Source organism: Sorex araneus, chromosome 1 (assembly GCF_027595985.1).
Source record: "Sorex araneus isolate mSorAra2 chromosome 1, mSorAra2.pri, whole genome shotgun sequence".
Classification (NCBI taxonomy): domain Eukaryota; kingdom Metazoa; phylum Chordata; class Mammalia; order Eulipotyphla; family Soricidae; genus Sorex; species Sorex araneus.
This window is the reverse complement of record NC_073302.1, coordinates 94759456-94778950: the sequence shown is the minus strand read 5'-3', so window position 1 is coordinate 94778950 and position 19495 is coordinate 94759456. Positions and strand designations below refer to the sequence as shown.

General features: G+C 44.3%; 1 protein-coding gene across 2 annotated transcripts in view; it reads right to left on the bottom strand.

Annotated features, from left to right (window-relative positions):
- Positions 1-2964: 2964 nt before the first annotated feature.
- HIKESHI (heat shock protein nuclear import factor hikeshi) overlaps positions 2965-19495 on the bottom strand; it is a 47973-nt gene continuing 31442 nt past the window's right edge. The window contains exons 3-5 of one of the 2 annotated variants that reach the window (XM_055138328.1): positions 12188-12339; positions 6245-6303; positions 2965-3327 (exon numbers count right to left, since the gene is read on the bottom strand). In XM_055138328.1, the coding sequence (XP_054994303.1) occupies positions 3273-3327; positions 6245-6303; positions 12188-12339 (266 nt within the window). In that variant the 3' untranslated portion in view covers positions 2965-3272. Of the gene's footprint in view, positions 3328-6244; positions 6364-12187; positions 12340-19495 lie in introns of both variants that reach the window. The other variant, XM_055138319.1, reaches the window with a different exon arrangement.

The following is a 19495-nucleotide window of genomic DNA, read 5'->3' as shown; positions in this document are numbered from 1 at the left end:
GATCACTGGCCAGGTGGAGCAGTTAGGAAAGTCTATCTGACTATAAAATAGACCCTGACGGACTTTTGGACATAAAAGTATAAGAGAAGAGAAAATGAACACAAATTACTTATTTTTTGGCTTTTGGGCATTACCTGGCAATCTTCTGGGCTGACTGCTGGTTCTGCAACTGGGGATCACTCCCAGGGGCTCAGCAGACTATCAAGGATTGGACCAGGGCTGGCGGCTGTGGGCAAGGCCAGTGCACTGCCTGCTGTACTACTGCTCTGGCCCAATCACAACAAATTATAAGGAAAAAGTTAATAAATATATTTGATCTAAACTCAATAATCAAAAAAGCAGGAGGTGACAGGATCAATCACAAAATGAAACTGAGGGGGCTGGAGTGATAGCACAGCGGGTAGGGCGTTTGCCTTGCACGCGGCCGACCCGGGTTCAAATCCCAGCATCCCATATGGTCCCCTGAGCACTGCCAGGGGTGATTCCTGAGTGCATGAGCCAGGAGTGACCCCTGTGCATTGCTAGGTGTGACCCAAAAAGCAAAAAAAAAAAAAAAAAAAGAAACTGAATCTTTGGCTAACTTCAGAAGACCAGGGAACAGGGGAAGAGTCAGTGCACCCTGTGGTCCCCTAATCTAACCCTTGCCAGGACTGAGCCCTCAGAACAGTCAGCAGAAGCCCTGAGCACTGTCAAGTGTGGCCCCCAAACATAAACAAAAGCAAAACTGAAACACTTCTTGAGATCCTCTTGACTTCCAGTGACAAAGATTAAAAGTAAAATCCAAACAATTCTATAGGCTAATGGTAAACTAAAATGGTAAATTTTCATCAGATTAAAAAAAAAAAAAAAGGACTGCAAGGGGTGGGAGAGATGACACAGGAATTAAAGCACTTGCCTTGTATTTGGCTAACCCTAGTTTGATTCCCAGTACACGTAGGGTCCCACACAATGCCAGGAGTAACCCCTGAGCATGGAGCCAGGAGTGATCCCTGAGCAAAGCATGGTGTGGCCTACACCCACTCACCCCTTCAAGCTAAAAAAATGTATTGACAAGAAACATCAAATATATTAAAGGAAAACATGAAATACCTGTGTAAAGCCCTGAAGAGAGACCTTGACAGCAGTATTCTAGTAAGAGGACACTTAGATTCCCACTGTCACCTGCGGACAGTTCAAGAACGGGGCTCAGACCAATGCGAGTCATACCTGCGGCAGACTGGTGAGTAGCCAGACCAAACAGGCCTAACTAACCAACACTGACAGCCTCTTTACACCCAAGAGCCAAATACACATCCTTTTAAGGTACACACAGAAAAAAGAACCATCCTTAAAACTAAACTCCTCAGCCAGAAGATAGTATGGCAGGAAGGGCACTTAACTGGCACACAGCTGACCTGGGATTGACCCAAACCTGGTGGGTGGTCCACCAAGCACCGCCAGGAATAGCCCTGGGCAACACTGGGTGTGGCCTCACCCCGCAAAGAGACTGAAAATAGCACTACCATATAATAATCAGCAATTCACGTCCAGGTATATGAAGAACAAGAAAAGACTAACTTGAAAAGCCACATGCACTCCTATGTCTACTGCAGCACTATTCACGAAGCCAAGATCTGGACCACTCGGAGTCCCCGAGCACTGGTCAGGAGCAGGCTCCTGCACTATCAGGAGTGGCCCCAAAACAAACAAAATGATACAGAATAAATAGAAATCTAATGTTTGACAATATGATTCTCAAAAAATCAGATATTGAGCTCCCATTTGACCCAGCAATACCACTGCTGGGAATATATCTCAGAGAGGCAAAAAAGTATATTCGAAACGACATCTGCACTTATATGTTCATCGCAGCAAAAAAAAAAAACCCGAATGCCTTAGAACGGATGACTGGTTGAGGAAACTTTGGTACACCTATACAATGGAATACTATGCAGCTGTTAGAAAAAAGGAAATCATGAATTTTGCATATAAGTGGATTGGCATGGAAAGTATCATGCTATGTGAAATGAGTCAGAAAGAGAGAGACAGACATAGAAAGATTGCACTCATCTGTGGAATATAGAATAACAGAGTAGGAGACTGACACCCAAGAATAGTAGAAATAAGTACCAGGAGGCTGACTCCATGGCTTGGAGGCTGGCCTCACATTCTGGGGAGAGGGCAACTCAGAGAAGGGATCACCAAGTACAATGTGGTCGGAGCCATGTGGGGGAAGGGTGTTGCGGGCTGAATATGGGCTAGAGACTGAACACAGTGGCCACTCAACACCTTTATTGCAAACCACAACACCTATTTAGAGAGAACAGAAGGGAATGCCCTGCCACAGTGGCAGGGTGGGGTGGGGGGAGATGGGATTGGGGAGGATGGGAGGGATGCTGCGTTTACTGGTGGTGGAGAATGGGCACTGGTGAAGGGATGGGTTTCCGAACTTTGTATGAGGGAAGCATGAGCACAAAAGTGTATAAATCTGTAACTGTACCCTCACAGTGATTCACTAATTAAAAATAAATAAATTTTAAAAAAAACCTAATGTTTGAATTCTTTACAAAATCATTCATGAAAAATATTTTAAAATATTTCATCTTATTTTTTAAAAAATAATACAAACTGGGGCTGGAGCGATAGCACAACGGGTAGGGCATTTGCCTTGCACACAGCCGACCTGGGTTCAATCCTGGCATCCCATATGGTCCCCGAGCACTGCCAGGAGTAATTCCTGAGTGCAGAGCCAGAAGTAACCCCTGTGCATTGCCAGGTGTGACCCAAAAAGCAAAAATAAATAAACAAACAAATAAAATAATGCAAACCATCTGACTTCATTTAAACTTAAATGACTAAATGATTATTATGGGGCTGAGGCAAGGGTCATGGAAAAAGGAGGTATGTCATTTCTCTGGGCCTGGGTTAGATCTAGCAAATACAGAAAAATTTAAAATTATACACGCAACAGCGTTTGACACACTATTATTATGAATATTCTTTATTTCTAAGTAAAAAATGAACTGTATCCAAAACAAAATGTTTTGCCTCTAAAATACTACTTTAAGCTTAAGGAAGAGAAAATCACTAAAAATAAGGAACATTTTTCATTATTTGATGTTTTTAATTTTTTATAAAGATTTTCATTGGCGTTCACAGTAACTAAGCAGTTTTTAAACAGACTTCATGATCAAAGGACTTCAGGATCCTTTTGACTTGGTGCTTTCACATGGAGTCACTTATCTTCAAAATACGACAAATTTCAGAATCCATTAAAAATCTTTTTATTCAAATTATGTTTTCCAAAAGAGAGGGTTCTGTGCTAGTCGCCTCTGAAAGTTTTCGTACCTACAGAAGAAAAAATACATTTATAAGAAAACTAAAATAGAATCATATAATCTTCCATTGACTTATCAAAAAGTAAACATATCTCATTTCCAAAAAGCTAAGATAAAGGGTCAGAGAGAGAGTTCAGTAGCTAAAGCGCACACTCTGGATAAAGGCAGCCCAGGTGCATCCGCGGGCCGGGAGCAGCCCCCAGCACTTATGTTAGCAGGTGTGGCTCAAGAACAAAGTGAAACAAGACAGAAAAGAGAACTAAGAGAAGAACGTGAAGGAGCCCGAGGTAGAAGTTTAATCGCTCTATATAAAGACAGCGAGCAAGCCGGAGAGAGGGTCCGAATGCTCAGTGCATGCTGTGTACAAAAGGCTGGGTCAGAGTCCCAGCACTCCGTGGTGTCCTGAGCACCAGAGCGAGTGAGCCTGCGCAGAGTCTGCCCACTCCCCACAGGCTGCCGGCTACGCATGGCCCAAACTGCTACCCCTCTCGAACACACTGGCTTAGGGGCTGAACTTGGCTCAAGGGCTGCGTGTAGGCTTTGCACACAGCATGCATATAGCATGCAAGAGGTGCTGGTGCGATGCTGGGCACTTGAGCCTGAATGTCTCCAAGAGTGATCCCTAAGCACTGTGCCAGAAGCAGCCCTTGAGTTCTGCCAGCTATGATCCTAAAACAAGCAAACAAAAATCCCAGGGCTGGAGGTACAATATGGTGGGTGGAGTGCTTGCCTTGCATGCAGCTGACCGGGTTCAATCCCTGGCATCCCACATGGTCTCCTGAGCCCGCCAGGAATGAACTTAAGTGCAGAGCCAGGAATGAGTTCTGAGCACTGCTGGGTGTGACCCAAAAGCCAAAAAACCCTCAACAAACGAAAAAACTCAAACCAAGCAAACAAAAAGCACCCCAAAAGACTGGCTTGTATCAGAAAGCATAAACCCTATACTATTTCACTCTTTGTCTTTTGCGAAACTGAGCACCAGAAGGGACGCTAGAGAAACATGAACTCTAGTCCCATCCGCATTTCAGAGACAAGAGTGATTGAAGCTGATATAGCACACTGTGACAAACAAACTCAACATATCCTGGTGCTGTCTATGCTCACCATACCATCACTTCCCAACTCCATCTTTATCCCACAACTAGGACATTCACAGTCACAAGAAATACTGAAAATAGAAATGTCGGGCTGCACACAAGATAGGGTATTTACCTTGCATGCGGCTGACCCAGGTTTGATCCCGGGCACCCCATATGGTCTCCTGAGCACTGCCAGGAGTAACCTCTGAGAACAGATCCAGGATCAAGTTCTGGAGCCCTGAGCACTGCTGGATGTGGCCCAAAAACCAGAAAAAAAAAAAAGAAAGGAAAAAAGAAAGAGAGAGGGAGAGAGAGAGAAAAAAAAAAAAGAAAGAAAGAAGAAAGAAAGGAAGAAGACAGAAGAATAGGAGAAAGAATGAAATGTAGAAAGCTAGGGGAATATAACAATTCATGTGCAGGATGCAACAGAAATCACTCAACATTTACTTTTTTACTCATGGTAAACAAGTACATGTGAAGAAGAACTTGCTTACTTATACTATGTACTTACTGTAGATCAAATAGCATTTACCTATTTTAGGGGGGACAACACCCAGCAGTACTCAGGGCTTACTCCTGGCTCTGCTCAGGAATCAATCTTGTAGAGATTGGGCCAACAAATGGGATGCCAGGGATCGAACCTGTCACGGCCATGTGCAAGGTATGCGCCCTACCCTACTGTACTATCTCTTAGGCCCTGTAAAACAAAATTTTTTCAAATTTTTAATTTGTTTGCTTTTGGGGGTCACACCCGGCGATGCACAGGGGTTACTCCTGGCTCTGCACTCAGGAATTACTCCTGGCGGTGCTCGGGGGACCATATCGGATGCTGGGAATCGAACCCGGGTCGGCCGCGTGCAAGGCAAACGCCCTCCCTGCTGTACTATCACTCCAGCCCCTGTATATTTATTTTTAAAGAAATTTTTATTGGTAATTAAAACCTCATATACTAAAACACATTTTGAAATACAATACCTAATTGCACGTTTTTTCGGTGGAGGAGGTGTGGGTAGCAGGTAGTTTGCTGGGCCACACTTGGTGGTGTTCAAGGACCTGCTCCTGTCTCTGTGCTCAGGGTCCCTCCTGGTGGGACTCAGCACATCTGACAGAGGTTGGCCACCACAAGGCCAATGCCTTAACCCCTGTATTATCTCTGCACCCCTCCTAGTTGTACTTTTTTTTTTTAGTGACATAAAATAGTTTTATTTAAAGAAATCTGCATGTTGTCATGTAAAGGGAAGAGAGAGAACACAGGAGGGACACACATCACAAGGCGACATGTGGACAAATCTCCAGGCTGGAAAACAAGCCCCCTAAAACAAGTCTATTTCCCTGTCTTTATCAATTAGTAATGGCAGAATACTCATACACTTAAAAAAATAACATGGCAATTAGGGTAAGAAACATTTCTGATCTGAACTCTATATAAAGCAATTTTTGTTTCTGTTTTTGGGTCACACTTTGCAGTGCTCAGGGGTTACTCCTGGCTCTACACTCAGGAATCACTCCTGACAGTGCTCAGGGGACCATATTCGATACCAGGGATCGGATCTGGGTCGGCTGCATGACCGCCAAGCCCCCTACACACTATACTATCTCTCTAGCCCTATAGTAAATACTTTTAAATATCATGTTAACATACATATTAGTGTACATTAATGTAGCCAATGAAATGCAGCCAAGCTCCCTGTACACAATATTATCTCTCTAGTCCTATAGTAAATACTTTAAAATATCATGTATTAATGTATATTAATGCCAACAATGAAAGAATGCTCTTAAATGTTAAAAGCTAAAAATCTACATGGCTATTAAAGTGTGATACTAGAGATACAAAGTGTTCCTTACCATTTCAGAACCACATTTGCTGGAATGAACATTTCAGATGGATTTGGTGTCATCTGGGCCTGAGAAATAGCAAATGATGAAGCAAAATTGTAGAAGTTGTCCAACATCTTTTGTGTGAACTGTAAAACAATTTTTGTGCACAGGTTAAAGGATAAATCTAAACATTCCATTTAGACGTTAATATCATAAATTTTCACCTATTTTTTGTTTATATATTTTTGGGCCACACTCGTTTGTGCTCAGGCTTGCTTCTGGCTCTGCACTGAGGAATCACGCCTAGTGGGGCTTAGGGACACACAGGGTACCAGATATAGAACCTGGGACACTGCGTGCCAGGAGAGTGCCCTACCCACTGTACTATGTCTCTGGCATCTTAAATTTTCTAACTGTTCCCCCGTTAGCTAGTTTAAACCTTCCTCAGTGGGGAATGGAGAGTACAGTGGCAGGGGGCTTGCCTGTACATACCCAGGTCTGATCCTCAGCATCCCATACAGTCTCCCGAGTACCACCAGGAGTAACCCCTGAGCATCACCAGGTGTGATCCAAAAGCCAAAAACCAAACAAACAAATAGTGCTAAGACTTTGTAATGCTAGAAGTTAAAGGAAATCAGAAAATAATATCATGGCACAAAAATCATAAAAATTCCTTGACAATTTTTATGATATCTCAAAGGATTTTCTGTAATTTTCAAATATTTTAAGTTCCAAACATTTAGTTGGGGAGGTGGAAAAAGTTGCTTTTTTTTGGAGGGGGGGGTCACACCCAGCAGTGCTCAAGACTTACTCCCGGCTCTGTGCGCAGCAATCACTCTTGGAGGGGCAGGGGGACCACATGAAGTGCTGGGGATCAAACTCGGGACAGCATATGTAAGGCAAGTGCCCTACCCAGGTTCTCTCTGTTGGGCCCAAGAAAGAGGTGTTTGCTTCCGAGTCTTCTCCCTCCGTCAGGGTGCGGTGGGTCACTGGCAGAATACTTCCTGTAGTGTCTTCTTGCAGCTCCTCCACTGTTCGGGTATTTTCTATTTTGTTGTTTTGGGGCCACACTTGGTGATGCTCAGGGTTACTCTTGGCTCTGTGCTCAGACATCACTCCTGGCAATGCTCAGGGGGCCACAATGGATGCTGGGGATCAAACCCAGGTCTCCATGTGCAAGGCAAGTACCTGACCTGCCAGACTATTGCGCTGGCTCCAAGCCCATTCATTTCCACTTCTGCATCCACCAGGGCCCTTTCCTCATACACTCTTCAACTTCCCCTGTAAAAACCTCCCAGAAATCTCTTTCTTGACAGAAAGATAAAATCTTAAGCATAAAAAGAAGCATGTAGCTCAAGATATCAATTATAAAGAAAAGTAACACCATATTATTTTCTCTATATCTTAGTATTTTTCTTTTGGAGGTGGGAGGGCAATCAACTGCTAAAGATAATACTACCTATCATTTACTCAAGAATAATCTACCCAGCATAACTCTTCAGAAATATAAAATCAGCTAGAAGGCTCCTTGCTGTGTCTTTTTTACGTAAGAGGAAATACATTTTTGTTGTGTGTATGGTTTATAAGGGCGGGTACTCGGGGGCTACTCCTAGTTGTGTGAATGGAGTGACTCCTGGTGGTGCTTAGGTACCCTGTGAGGAATCAGGGGCCAGGCCCAGGCCTCCTGCAGGGAAAGCATATGTTCCAGCCTGCTGAGCTATCTCTCTGCCTCATGAGGAATATCTTACTAGAGATTCCATTTTTGAATTTTTTGTATTTGGGCCACTCCCAGTGGTACTCAGGGGTTACTTCTGGCTCAGTGCGTGAGTCTCACTCCCAGCACTGCTCATGGGAGTATGTGACACTAGGGACTGTACCTGGGGCCTCTGCAAGCAAAGCATGGAATTCACCCTATGGTGCTCACTCCCTGGTCCATGTTTTTGTTAAGTAATACCTGGGTGGGGCTGGAGTGATAGCACAGCGGGTAGGGCGTTTGCCTTGCACGCGGCTGACCCGGGTTCAAATCCCAGCATCCCATATGGTACCCTGAGCACCGCCAGGAGTGATTCCTGAGTGCAGAGCCAGGAGTGACCCCTGTGCATCGCCAGGTATGACCCAAAAAGAAAAAAAAAAAAAGTAATACCTGGGTGACGATCTAAATGGCAGATTATTAAGGTAATTAAATTAGTATCAGAAGTCAACAAATTCACTAACTAAAATATCAATATATTGGGGGGATCAATAGCTACCCTCAATATGTTAACTTTAACATGATTCAATTCAAAATGCAAATCAAGGGCAGGGAGAATACTCAAGCGTTAATTCAACTGTTCAAAGATGCCAACTCACAGGAGTTAAGAAGTGGAAAGAACCTAAATACCCATCCATAAGGACAGACAGAGAAGTCATACATATAGATAGTGGAATACTGGGGCTGGAGCGATAGCACAGCGGGTAGGGCGTTTGCCTTGCACACGGCTGACCCGGGTTCAATTCCCAGCATCCCATATGGTCCCCTGAGCACCGCCAGGGGTAATTCCTGAGTGCAGAGCCAGGAGTAACCCCTATGCATCGCCAGGTGTGACCCAAAAAGCAAAAAAAAAAAAAAAAAAAAAAAAGATAGTGGAATACTACTCAGCTATTTCAACGGTTGAGGGCTAAGGATGTGGTGCAGTGGCAAAACACAGAGCTGAGCATGTGTGAGGCCCTGGGCTTCCTCCTCAGCACTGTAATGAATAATAATAAAAAAAGTAATGAGGGTGGCGAAAGAGACAGTACAGTGGTCAGACATCTGCCTCAAACCTGGCAGACCCAGGTTCAATCCCCAGCTCCCCATATGGTTCCCCAGCACTGCTAGGAGTGATCCCTGAGCACATGGCCAAAAGCAGGTCCTGAACTCTGCTGGGTATGCCCCTCACCCCTCCAAAAATTAAAATAAATGACATAACATAAATTAATGGGGTCTTATCTGCACTTATATGCTCATTGCGGCACTGTTTACAATAGCCAGAATCTGGAAAAAACCTGAGTGCCCGAGAACAGATGACTGGTTAAATAAATTCTGGGACATCTATACAATGGAATACTATGCAGCTGTTAGAAAAGATGAAGTCATGAACTTTGCATATAAGTGGATCAACATGGAAAGTATCATGCTAAGTGAAATGAGTCAGAAAGAGAGGGACAGACATAGAAAGACTGCACTCGTCTGTGGAATATAAAATAACAGAGTAGGAGACTAATACCCAAGAATAATAGTATACAATACCAGGAGGTTGACTCCATAGCTTGGAACTTGGCCTCACACGCTGGGGGAAAGTCATACCAAGTGGAGAAGGGAACACCAAGTAAATTGTGAGTGGAGATCCCGCGTGGTAAGGGAAATGAGCGCTGAAAGTGGACTAGTGACCGAACATGATGGCCACTCAATACCCCTATTGCAGACCACAACACCCAAATGGAGAGAGAGAACAAACTGGAATGCCCTGCCACAGAGGCGGGGTGGGGTGGGGGGGTGGGATTGGGGGGTGGGAGGGATACTGGGTTCATTGGTGGTAGAGAATGGACACTGGTGGAGGGATGGGCTCCCAAACACTGCATGAGGGAAAAACAAGCACGAAATGTTTGAATCTGTAACTGTACCCTCACTGTGACTCACTAATTAAAAAATAAAAAGAAAAAAAATTAATGGGGTCTGGTGTTTTGCAAGGACATTTATAAAACTTGGGGTGATTAAGCTAAAGCAAAGTAAGTCAGAAAGTGAAAGGCAAGCTACCAAATGGTTTCTCTGACATGAAAAACAATCAAAGCAAAGAAACTAACAAATCACAAAAAAGAAAACATCTCCCTGGTAAGAAAGGAGGAGGCTGGGAGGAGTGAGCAGAGGATGCAACCTGGGAAGGGTTGTGTACAGGCAGCAGTGTGTCTCTGAAATTTACACTGTATCATGGACCAATGGTGAGTCAACAAACTAATTTAAAAAAATTTTAGGAGCCAGAGCAATAGTACAGCTGGCCTCTGAACTAGCTGTACCTTTACCTAGATCAGAGATTCCAAATGTTATTGACCAACTGCTTCCTTCTCAGGAAAAACTAAAAAAGAAGCTACTGCTTCTCTGATCATTCCAGCACCACCTGGGGTGCGGTTTGGGGATATGCTGGGCTCCATCATTCTCCCCTTCCAGTCTTTGCCACACAGAGTCTGTGACAAAGAAATGGAAACAAGACTTTCCATGTCTATCCATTTATAATGGAATAGAGAAGGGATCACTAAGAAAATGATGGCTGCAGTTGGGATGGGAGATGCATGCCAAAAGTAGATAATGGACCAAACATGATGACCTCTCAGTGTCTGTGTTGCAAGCTATAATGCCCAAAAGTAGAGAGTATGGGGAATATTGTCTGCCACAGAGGCAGAGGGAGGGTGGGAAAGGGGGGGTATACCTGGGATATTGGTAGTGGGGAATGTGCACTGGTGGAGGGATGGGTGTTTGATCATTGTGTGATTGTAACCCAACATGAAAGCTTGTAACCATCTCAAGGTGATGCAATAAAATTTTTTTAAAAAAAAAAAAGAAAAAAAAAAAAAAGAAGAAGAAGAAATGGAAATGATCACTCTGGTTAAGAACTGCATGCTGAAAGTAGGTAAAGGAACAAACAGCATAACCTCCCAGTACCTGTGTTGCAAACCCTAATGCCCCAAAGGGGAGAGAGAGAAAAAAGGAAAGTGCCTGCTGCAGAGAAAGGCTGGGGGGCGGGGGGGGGGGCACAGGGGTGGCGTGAGGGAAACTGTGGAGACTGGTGCTGGGAAATGCACCTGGTGAATAGATGGGCATTGGAACACTGTACAACTGAAACCCTATCATGAACAGCCTTTTAATTGTGTATCTCATGGTGGTTCAATTAAAAAAACAGTCCTATAGAATTCCATAATAACAAAGACCTGAATGCCCAGTGCCTAGCACACTTAACTGAGAAAGGAAAAAAGAAAAGTCAATATTCAAAACCATCTAAGGGGCCAGAGAGATAGGATAGTGGGAGGGCACTTGCCTTGCATGCGGCCGACCCATGTTCAATCAACCACATCCACACATATGGTCCCCTGAGCACTTCCAGGAGTGAACCCTGAGCACAAAGCCAGGAGTAAACCCTGAGCACCACCGGGTGTGGTCCCCAAACAAACAAAAATTAGTAATTTTGAACTTTTCTCTTTTGTTATTTTGGGCCACACCAGCCCAATGCTTAGGGGTTACTCCCGACACTCGGGAATCACCCCAATGGTGTTGGGGATCAAACCCAGGTAGGCTGTGTGTCAGGCAAGTGCCCTACCTGTGCTGTACTAACTCTCTGGCCTCATTCAGCTATTTTTATGAGTATAAAACAGAAGTCTCTTAAAACATCAAAAAGTGCAAATACCTATAAAATAAGTAAAATATTTAGGAGTAAGCAAATGTAAAACATCTATGGATATCAATACCTTATGCCATTACTGTTCAGTTTTATTTCTACATTTTCTGGCATCAGACTGATTTTATTTTTTTTTTTTTTTTGGTTTTTGGGTCACACCTGGCGATGCACAGGGGTTACTCCTGGCTCTGCACTCAGGAATTACTCCTGGCTGTGCTCAGGGGACCATATGGGATGCTGGGATTTGAACCCGGGTCGGCCGCATGCAAGGCAAACGCCCTACCCGCTGTGCTATCACTCCAGCCCCTGATTTTAAACTATAAAATATGATGCTTGGGGATGAAGAGATAGTACAGTGGGCAGGGCACTTGCCTTGCATGTGTCTGACTGGGGTTCGATCCATGGACTCCAAATGGCCCCCCAAGCACTGCCAGGAGTAATTCCAGAATGCAGAGCCAGGAGTGACCCCTGAGCAATGCTAGATGTGTCCCCAAAACCCAAAATATATAAAGTAATTATATGACGCTTATGCTGCCTAAGAAAATCAGGAAATGCACTGCATCACCTGTGTGAACGAGTCCACGGAGGAGACAGCAGCGTTGCCGACAGGGGTCTGCTGAGCCAAACTATCCAGCAGTTCCACGGAAATCCCAATCTGAGCAACAGACGGAGTTCGAACGATATTCATGGCTCCAAAAGGGTGCTGGCTTCCTTCTCCTGAAAAAAAAGATGCGCCACACAGTCCAGTTTAATGTGCATGCATCCGTATCAATTCCTCTTTAACAACCTCTGATTTATATGTTAAGATACTTGGTCATGTGAAAGCTTCTCTTTTCAGATAAATATACAAGGAGCCAGGAAGATGGCTCAAACGCTGGACCCCTGGAACTGCTGGGTCCCCTGCGCTCCTGAGCATGCCAAATGGGGGAACAGGAAGGGAAGTGCAACGACCTAAGTTTTTAACCATACTAACAAAAAAGAACACTGAAGTGTCCATTTCCCAGCAGCCATTACTTTGAAAATCCTGTAAAACGGAGGGGCCAAAGCAATAGGGCAACAGGTCCGGTGCTCGCCTTGTCTGCGGCCGACCCCTTATGGCTCCTGGAACTCACCAGAAGGACCCCTGAGTGCAGAGCCAGGAGAAAGCCCTGAGCACCAGTGGGTGCTGTCCAAAAACTAAATAAAATGATTGCAAGTGGGAATGAAAAGTATGAAAGAGGAGCTGGAACAATAGTGCCATGGGCGGGGCAGCTGCCATGCACAGGCACCTGGCTTGACCTTGCCCCCCGCCCCCCACATCCCACACGGCCCCCTGAGCATGCTGGAGTGACTCATGAGTGCAGGGTCCATGCAGAGTAGGAACACCTGAGCACCGGCAGGTGTGGCCCCCAAACAAAACAAAACAAACAGCCGCCCCCACAATGGAAACAGAATAAAGGTTATACAAAAAATTCTGAACATTACCTCTAAGGAAAGATGAGTTTTCAATAATTTAGAATTAGTTTTAGCATTTTCTGTTAATTCCACTAAGGATGATCTTTAAGTGAATCCTGGGATAACTTGGGGGCTTAAAAGTGCCTGCTTTGCCAGGATGCGGCTGCAACTGTGATGCCTGATGTCACCCTGTGTGCCCAGCACTTTTGTGGACGACTTGCATCCCAACAGAGTATCTAATCTGTGCAAGCAGTGTGGCCAGGAGAGCAGCCCCAGAGACAGGGGGACACCACAGTGAGCCCTATGTACTCTACAACGGGAAACAGCAGCCCTTGGAAGCCCGTAGCACGGGCACCAGCACAGAGGAGACCTTTCCGTCACACCAACCCTGGGCATAGGCCCTCAAGACAACTCAACTGGCTGGCACGATGCTGTGACGCAGGAGGCCGGGCTCCCAGCCACTCGGTCCCTACGCAATGCCCAGCAGCCACCAAGCACCAGGCTGGGCTGGATCCTGGGACCACCAGGTATACGTAACAGGCTGGGGTACATGATGCTGCAGATGACCCCACTCAACACGTGGCTCTAGCATCAAATAAAGAAGTCTGCGGTCTTCTCATTTTTTCCTCTGGGAAAAAAATAGATCATTGAGGCCAGAGAGAGAGCTCAGTTCGAGGAGTGCATCAAAGAGTACTTTGTACGGAAAAAGGCAAACAAAGTTCAACACCCCAGCACCACCCGGTCTCAGTTAGGAGTGGCTGCTGAGCACCAACTGCCATGGCACTCCCCCACCAGGAGAAGTGAATTCAGCACACACCTGTGCCTCTTACCTGGAAAATATAAACCAATCTTATTACTCCATACAAGAAAACCAGAAGATTTAGTCTGATGAAAAAATAATCATACAACAGAGTTTTGGAATACCTGCATTATTCTATAACCGTGAATTTTGTTTTTGTGTTTGGGCCTCACCTGGCTGTGCTCTGGTTTCAGCCCTGTCTGTGCTCAGGGATCTCTACTGTGGTGCTTGGGGGACCACATAAGAAAACAAGGACCACCTGGGGCCGGCCACAGGCAAGGCTGGTGCCCTTCACACAGGGAAACAGACCAAGGCAAGTGTTGTACCACTGTACTCCAGTCCACTACCTTAAACATTTTTTTTTAATTTTAATTTTTTGAGTCACTGTGAAATACAGGGGCTGAAGCAATAGCACAGTGGGTGTTTGCCTTGCACACACCGACCCAGGTTCAATTGCTCCATATCTCTCGGAGAGCCTGGCAAGCTACCAAAAGTATCCTGCCTGCACGTCAGAGCCTGGCAAGCTACCTGTGGCATATTCGATATGCCAAAAACAATAACAACAAGTCTCACAATGGGGACGTTACTGGTGCCCACTCGAGCAAATCGATGAACAATGGGACAACAGTGAGATTCAGAGTTACAAAGCTGATCATGGTCGGGCTTCAGTCACAGTGTTCCAACACCCGTCCCTCCACCAGCACATTTCCCACCCCCAGTGTCCCCAGCGTCCCTCCCGCCACCCTCCCCCCGCTGTCTCTAGGGAAGGTACTCTCCACATCACAACAGTAAACCACATGTCCTGTTCAGGACTGGTTTAGGGTTACCGCAGGCTTTGTGTACGGTTACTCTCAGCACCCAGCAGTGTGCAAAGGGGTGACTTGGTGCCTGGAGCTTAACCCAGAGGGCTTCCCCTTCAATACATTTGAACTAACCCTATGAACTGGCTCCTTGATTCTAAGATTTTGGCAGTATTTTAAAATTTTAGTTTTTTCAACTATTTATAAACTTCCAGAATCACTTATTTCTATCAAGATGGTCAAAGCACACACAAAGTATGATTCATCTTTTACAATGCTCTCAAACTTGTTTTAAGATGTAATCGACTCAAAATATGGGCTATCTAAGGAAGTGCTCCATGTGCACTTGAGAGGAACGCGTATTCTGTTTGTGGCTGGTACAATGTTCACTCTTTGTTAGGTGTAGTTAGCTCAGAGCTACCTCTCTGGGTGCAAGGGGGATGGACACTGGTGAAAATGGCATGAATGGGAAGGGCATGGCACTAGACCTGGGGCCGCAGAAAGGAGGTCTGAGAGGGGAGCACAGTGGGAAAGGTGCTTTCAAGATTCTTCCCCACCCCCCCCCCTTAGGACCCTTCGCATCATTTTTCACTGAGGTTAAACTCAACAGTGCTTGAAGACTGACTTCTCCCTCACTCTCCAACACTTGTTATTTCTTATTTTTTGGTAGGAGGTGGTTTGGGGGCCACACTTGATGATGCTCAGGGGTTACTCCTGGCTCTGCACTCAGCAATTACTCCTGGTGAGTGAGAGACCCTATGGGATGCCTCGGTTGGCTGTATGCAAGGCAAACACCCTACCCTGTGCTATCATTCTGGTCCAACACATTATTTCTTGAGTTTTGCCTTATTTGGGGGAGAGGGGGCACACTCAGTGCTCAAGGCCTACTCCTGGCTCTGTGCTCAGGGGACCATAAGTGTTGCTAGGTATACTGAACCTAGGCCAACCACTTTTAAGCCAAGTACCTTACCTCTGTACCATCAATCTAGCATTGGGATGTTATTTGATTTGACTTATTTTTGGTTTTTCTGGCCACACCCAACAATGCTCAGGGGTTCCTCCTGGTTCTGCACTCAGAAATTACTCTTGGTGGTGCTCAGGGGATGCCAAGGATTGAAACCAGATCTGCTGCATGCAAGGCAAATGCCCTACCTGCTGTGCTATCGCTCCAGCCCCCCCAGGATTGTTTTTTAAAATTTCCTTTTAAAATATTAACAAGGCTGGAGCAATAGTACAATTAGGGTGTTTGCCTTACATGCAACTGATCCCCAGCACCTCATATGATCCCCTGAGCCCACCAGGAGTGATCCCTGAGCTCACAGCCAATAGTAAGCCCTGAGTACGGCAAGGTATGCTACATCCCCACCCCCCAATGTAGTAATAATACCCCAAAGTCACCTTTAATTAACATCTATGTTAACAAACACACATATGGGTTAGGGACTATCCCAGCTCTGTGTTGGAGATGAGGGGGACTCCTGGCAATGTGCACAGGACCATGTGGTGCTAGGAACTGAGAGTTGTGAGATAACAGGTCTAAGTGCATGTTTTCTCTCTGGTTCCTGGTTTTAAACACATACGTATACACACATACACATACATTTGCATATACATATACAACATCTATGTATGCACATTTTCATTTTATTTCTATAGCATATTAATGCATATAGTATATATTAGTGATATGTCTAGAAAGATATATTTTAGATACATATAGATCTATAATATATACATATGATATACATATGATATACTTTAGATACTTTAGATATATAAATACAGAAGTCCTGAACACTGACAGGTGTGGACCAAAACCCTGTATATAAAACTGTCACTGTCAAATCGACAAACAACAGGATGACAGTGAAACAGTGATACAGTGATACACAGGTATTCAGAAATATAGGTCTAGCATACTCTGCTATAAACATTTTAGGTGCTTCTCCATTTCTTTACTAATCAAATAGTGTGGCTAATGCTCTTACCAGCATACTTTTGTGACATGTGTGAGAATTTCCCATTATAGTTATGTAGATGATGACTGCTCAAAGGGCAGGCACACTTATAGGAAGAGGGTTTATGAATAGTGGTGAAAGGACAGTTATTTTGGTGATAGGAGTAATATTGTAACATGAAAAGAAGTGCAGTATACCCTAAAATACATAGTCGTGTAACCCAATATCACCTCATTTTCAAAAATGGTGAATATGCACATTAAAGATTCTAATAGGTACTGGCAAAATGCTTTCAGAAAGACCATATAAATTTATAATTTTCCAACAACGTTAGAAATTTCCCCCTTTCCATATATTCACCTGCACCAAAAATTGGCAACGTGTATTGAATTTTAAAGGAAACTTTGAAAAAATGAGTAAAAACTTTAAAAGATTAAATCATTATTTTTTTTCATTGGTAAAAATAAATAAATAAATACATAAATAAACAGAACTGTCACTGTCATCCTGTTGCTCATTTATTTGCTCGAGCGGGCACCAGTAACGTCCATTGTGAGACTTGCTGTTACTGTTTTTGACATATCGAATACGTCACATGTAGCTTGCCATGCTCTGCCGTGCGGGTGAGATACTCTTGGTAACTTGCCGGGCTCTCCAAGAGAGACAGAGGAATCAAACCCGGGTTGGCCACGTACAAGGCAAACGCCCTACCCACTGTGCTATTGCTTCAGTCCAATAAAAATGCATAAAATTAATTTAAAGACACACACTCAAAAGTCTTTTACCAAAAATTAGATTCAAAACACTCAAGATGGCCAGAGCAATAGTAGAGTAGAGTAATTAATTCTTGAGTGCAGAGCCAGGAGTAACCCCTGAGCATTGCCAGGTGTGGCCCCAAAACAAAAACAAAAAACAAAAGAGATATATCAAGAGACAGTAAAAAAAATTTTTTTAGAATTTTTATTAAGTATCAAAGCACAGCAAATCCAAATAGTCATTGTACATTTCTCACCATCTCCTGATTTTTAAGTTACAAATGGCCAAAATGGGTCACACTCTCTGAAAACAACTGTTCATCAACTACTATGAATGAATGCAGGTTATAGCCATCCTTTTCATCTGATTCCTGATTTTTCGGGTTTTGTGACCATACCTGGCAACACCGAGTTAGGCACTATTCTAGCTCTGTGCTGGAAGTGGGGGGCACTACTGGCAATGTGCAGAGGACCGAGTGGTGCTGGAGATGGGGGCACTCCTGGCAATGTGCAGGGGGCAAGTGGTGCTGGAACTGAGAGTCGTGAGACAACATGTTAAAGCGCATGCTTTCTCTTGGACCCCTGATCCTTGGGTTAGACACATGTAGATACTTGTTTATCATTATTTCTGGTTCTGTTTCTGGCTACTGTATTGTCAAAACACAGTATTTAAGACCATGAAATTGGACCCAGAGAGATACTTCAGAAATTAAGGTTATTTAATTTAGAAATTAAGAAATTAAATTACATGGGGCCGCCCCTGGTTTGAATCCCGGGTCCGAATGCTTCTCCTGAGCCCTGCCAGGAGTTATCCCTGAGGACGGAGCCAGAAGTCCTGAGCACTGACAGGTGTGAACCAAAACCCAAAATAAAAAAGAAACCATAAAATTTTGAAGTATTTAATGGCTAATAATTTGTTGAAAAATGACACTCTTCTTTGATCTATAAAACACTGTTGTTTTTTAATTTTACACTGAGATGTATCCCTCCATTGTTTCCCCACTTCTCTTCATGCTGCTTCCCAATCTTTGTTTGGGAGGGAGCGGTTTCCCACGCAGTGCTCAAAACGGGGACACTTCTTGCAATACTCGATCCAGTTCTGCTGACCTCTCAACCAAGGCCACCCTGGTGACATGTGGGGACTAAGTTGTACTGAGAGGTAACTAGGGCCTCCACATGCCAGGCATGCCCTCCAGCCCTCGAATTATCTCCTAGAACCCTTCCAAACTACCATCTTACGACCCGAGAGCTAAAAGTCATTGTCACACTTTAGAAAAATATGCCCCCAGGTGGCCCAGAGCACTGAAGATTGACTATCTTACCCTTTATAAAATGTTTGCCAACCGCTGCTCTAAGTAATTCCACCATTCTTCCATTTTCTCATTTCAGGTTTTTACTTATTGATTTTTGCATAGTTGAGAATAACTGATGAATAATGATGAAATAGTTCCTTGGATAAAACAGGAAAATATTTCAAGATATAGGAAATATAAGGTCATCAGGGCTGGAGTGATAGCACAGCAGGTAGGGCATTTGCCTTGCACGAGGCCGACCCAGGTTTGATTCCCAGCATCCCATATGGTCCCCTGAGCACTGTCAGGGGTAATTCCTGAGTGGAGAGCCAGGAATAACCCCTGTGCATCGCCGGGTGTGACCCAAAAAGAAAAAAAAAAAAGATATAGGAAATATAAGGTCATTAATATCCCCAAATGTATCTTAGATTTCTAAAATGGTCTAGCAGGCACAACGGTAACTGCATAGTAATTGCATTCCTGAGCAGACTTCTACAAAAGAATAAAATTCATGAACCATCAATCACTGTGACAATTATAAGTGCCTAAGAACACAAAAACACTGAAAGTAGGAACCGGAGTGACAGCACAGCGGGTAGGGCGTTTGCCTTGCACACAGTCAACCTGGATTCAATTCCCAGCATCCCACATGGTCTCCCAAGCACCGCCAGGAGAAATTCCTGAGTGCTGAGCCAGGAGTCAACCCCTGTGCAGGGCCGGGTGTGACCCAGAAAGAAAAAAGGAAAAAAAAAAGTGAATCTAATGACCAAAATATTGTAGATGTATGTGGTAACAAAGGATTACAGAAAACAGCCCTCCCCCAAATAAATAATTC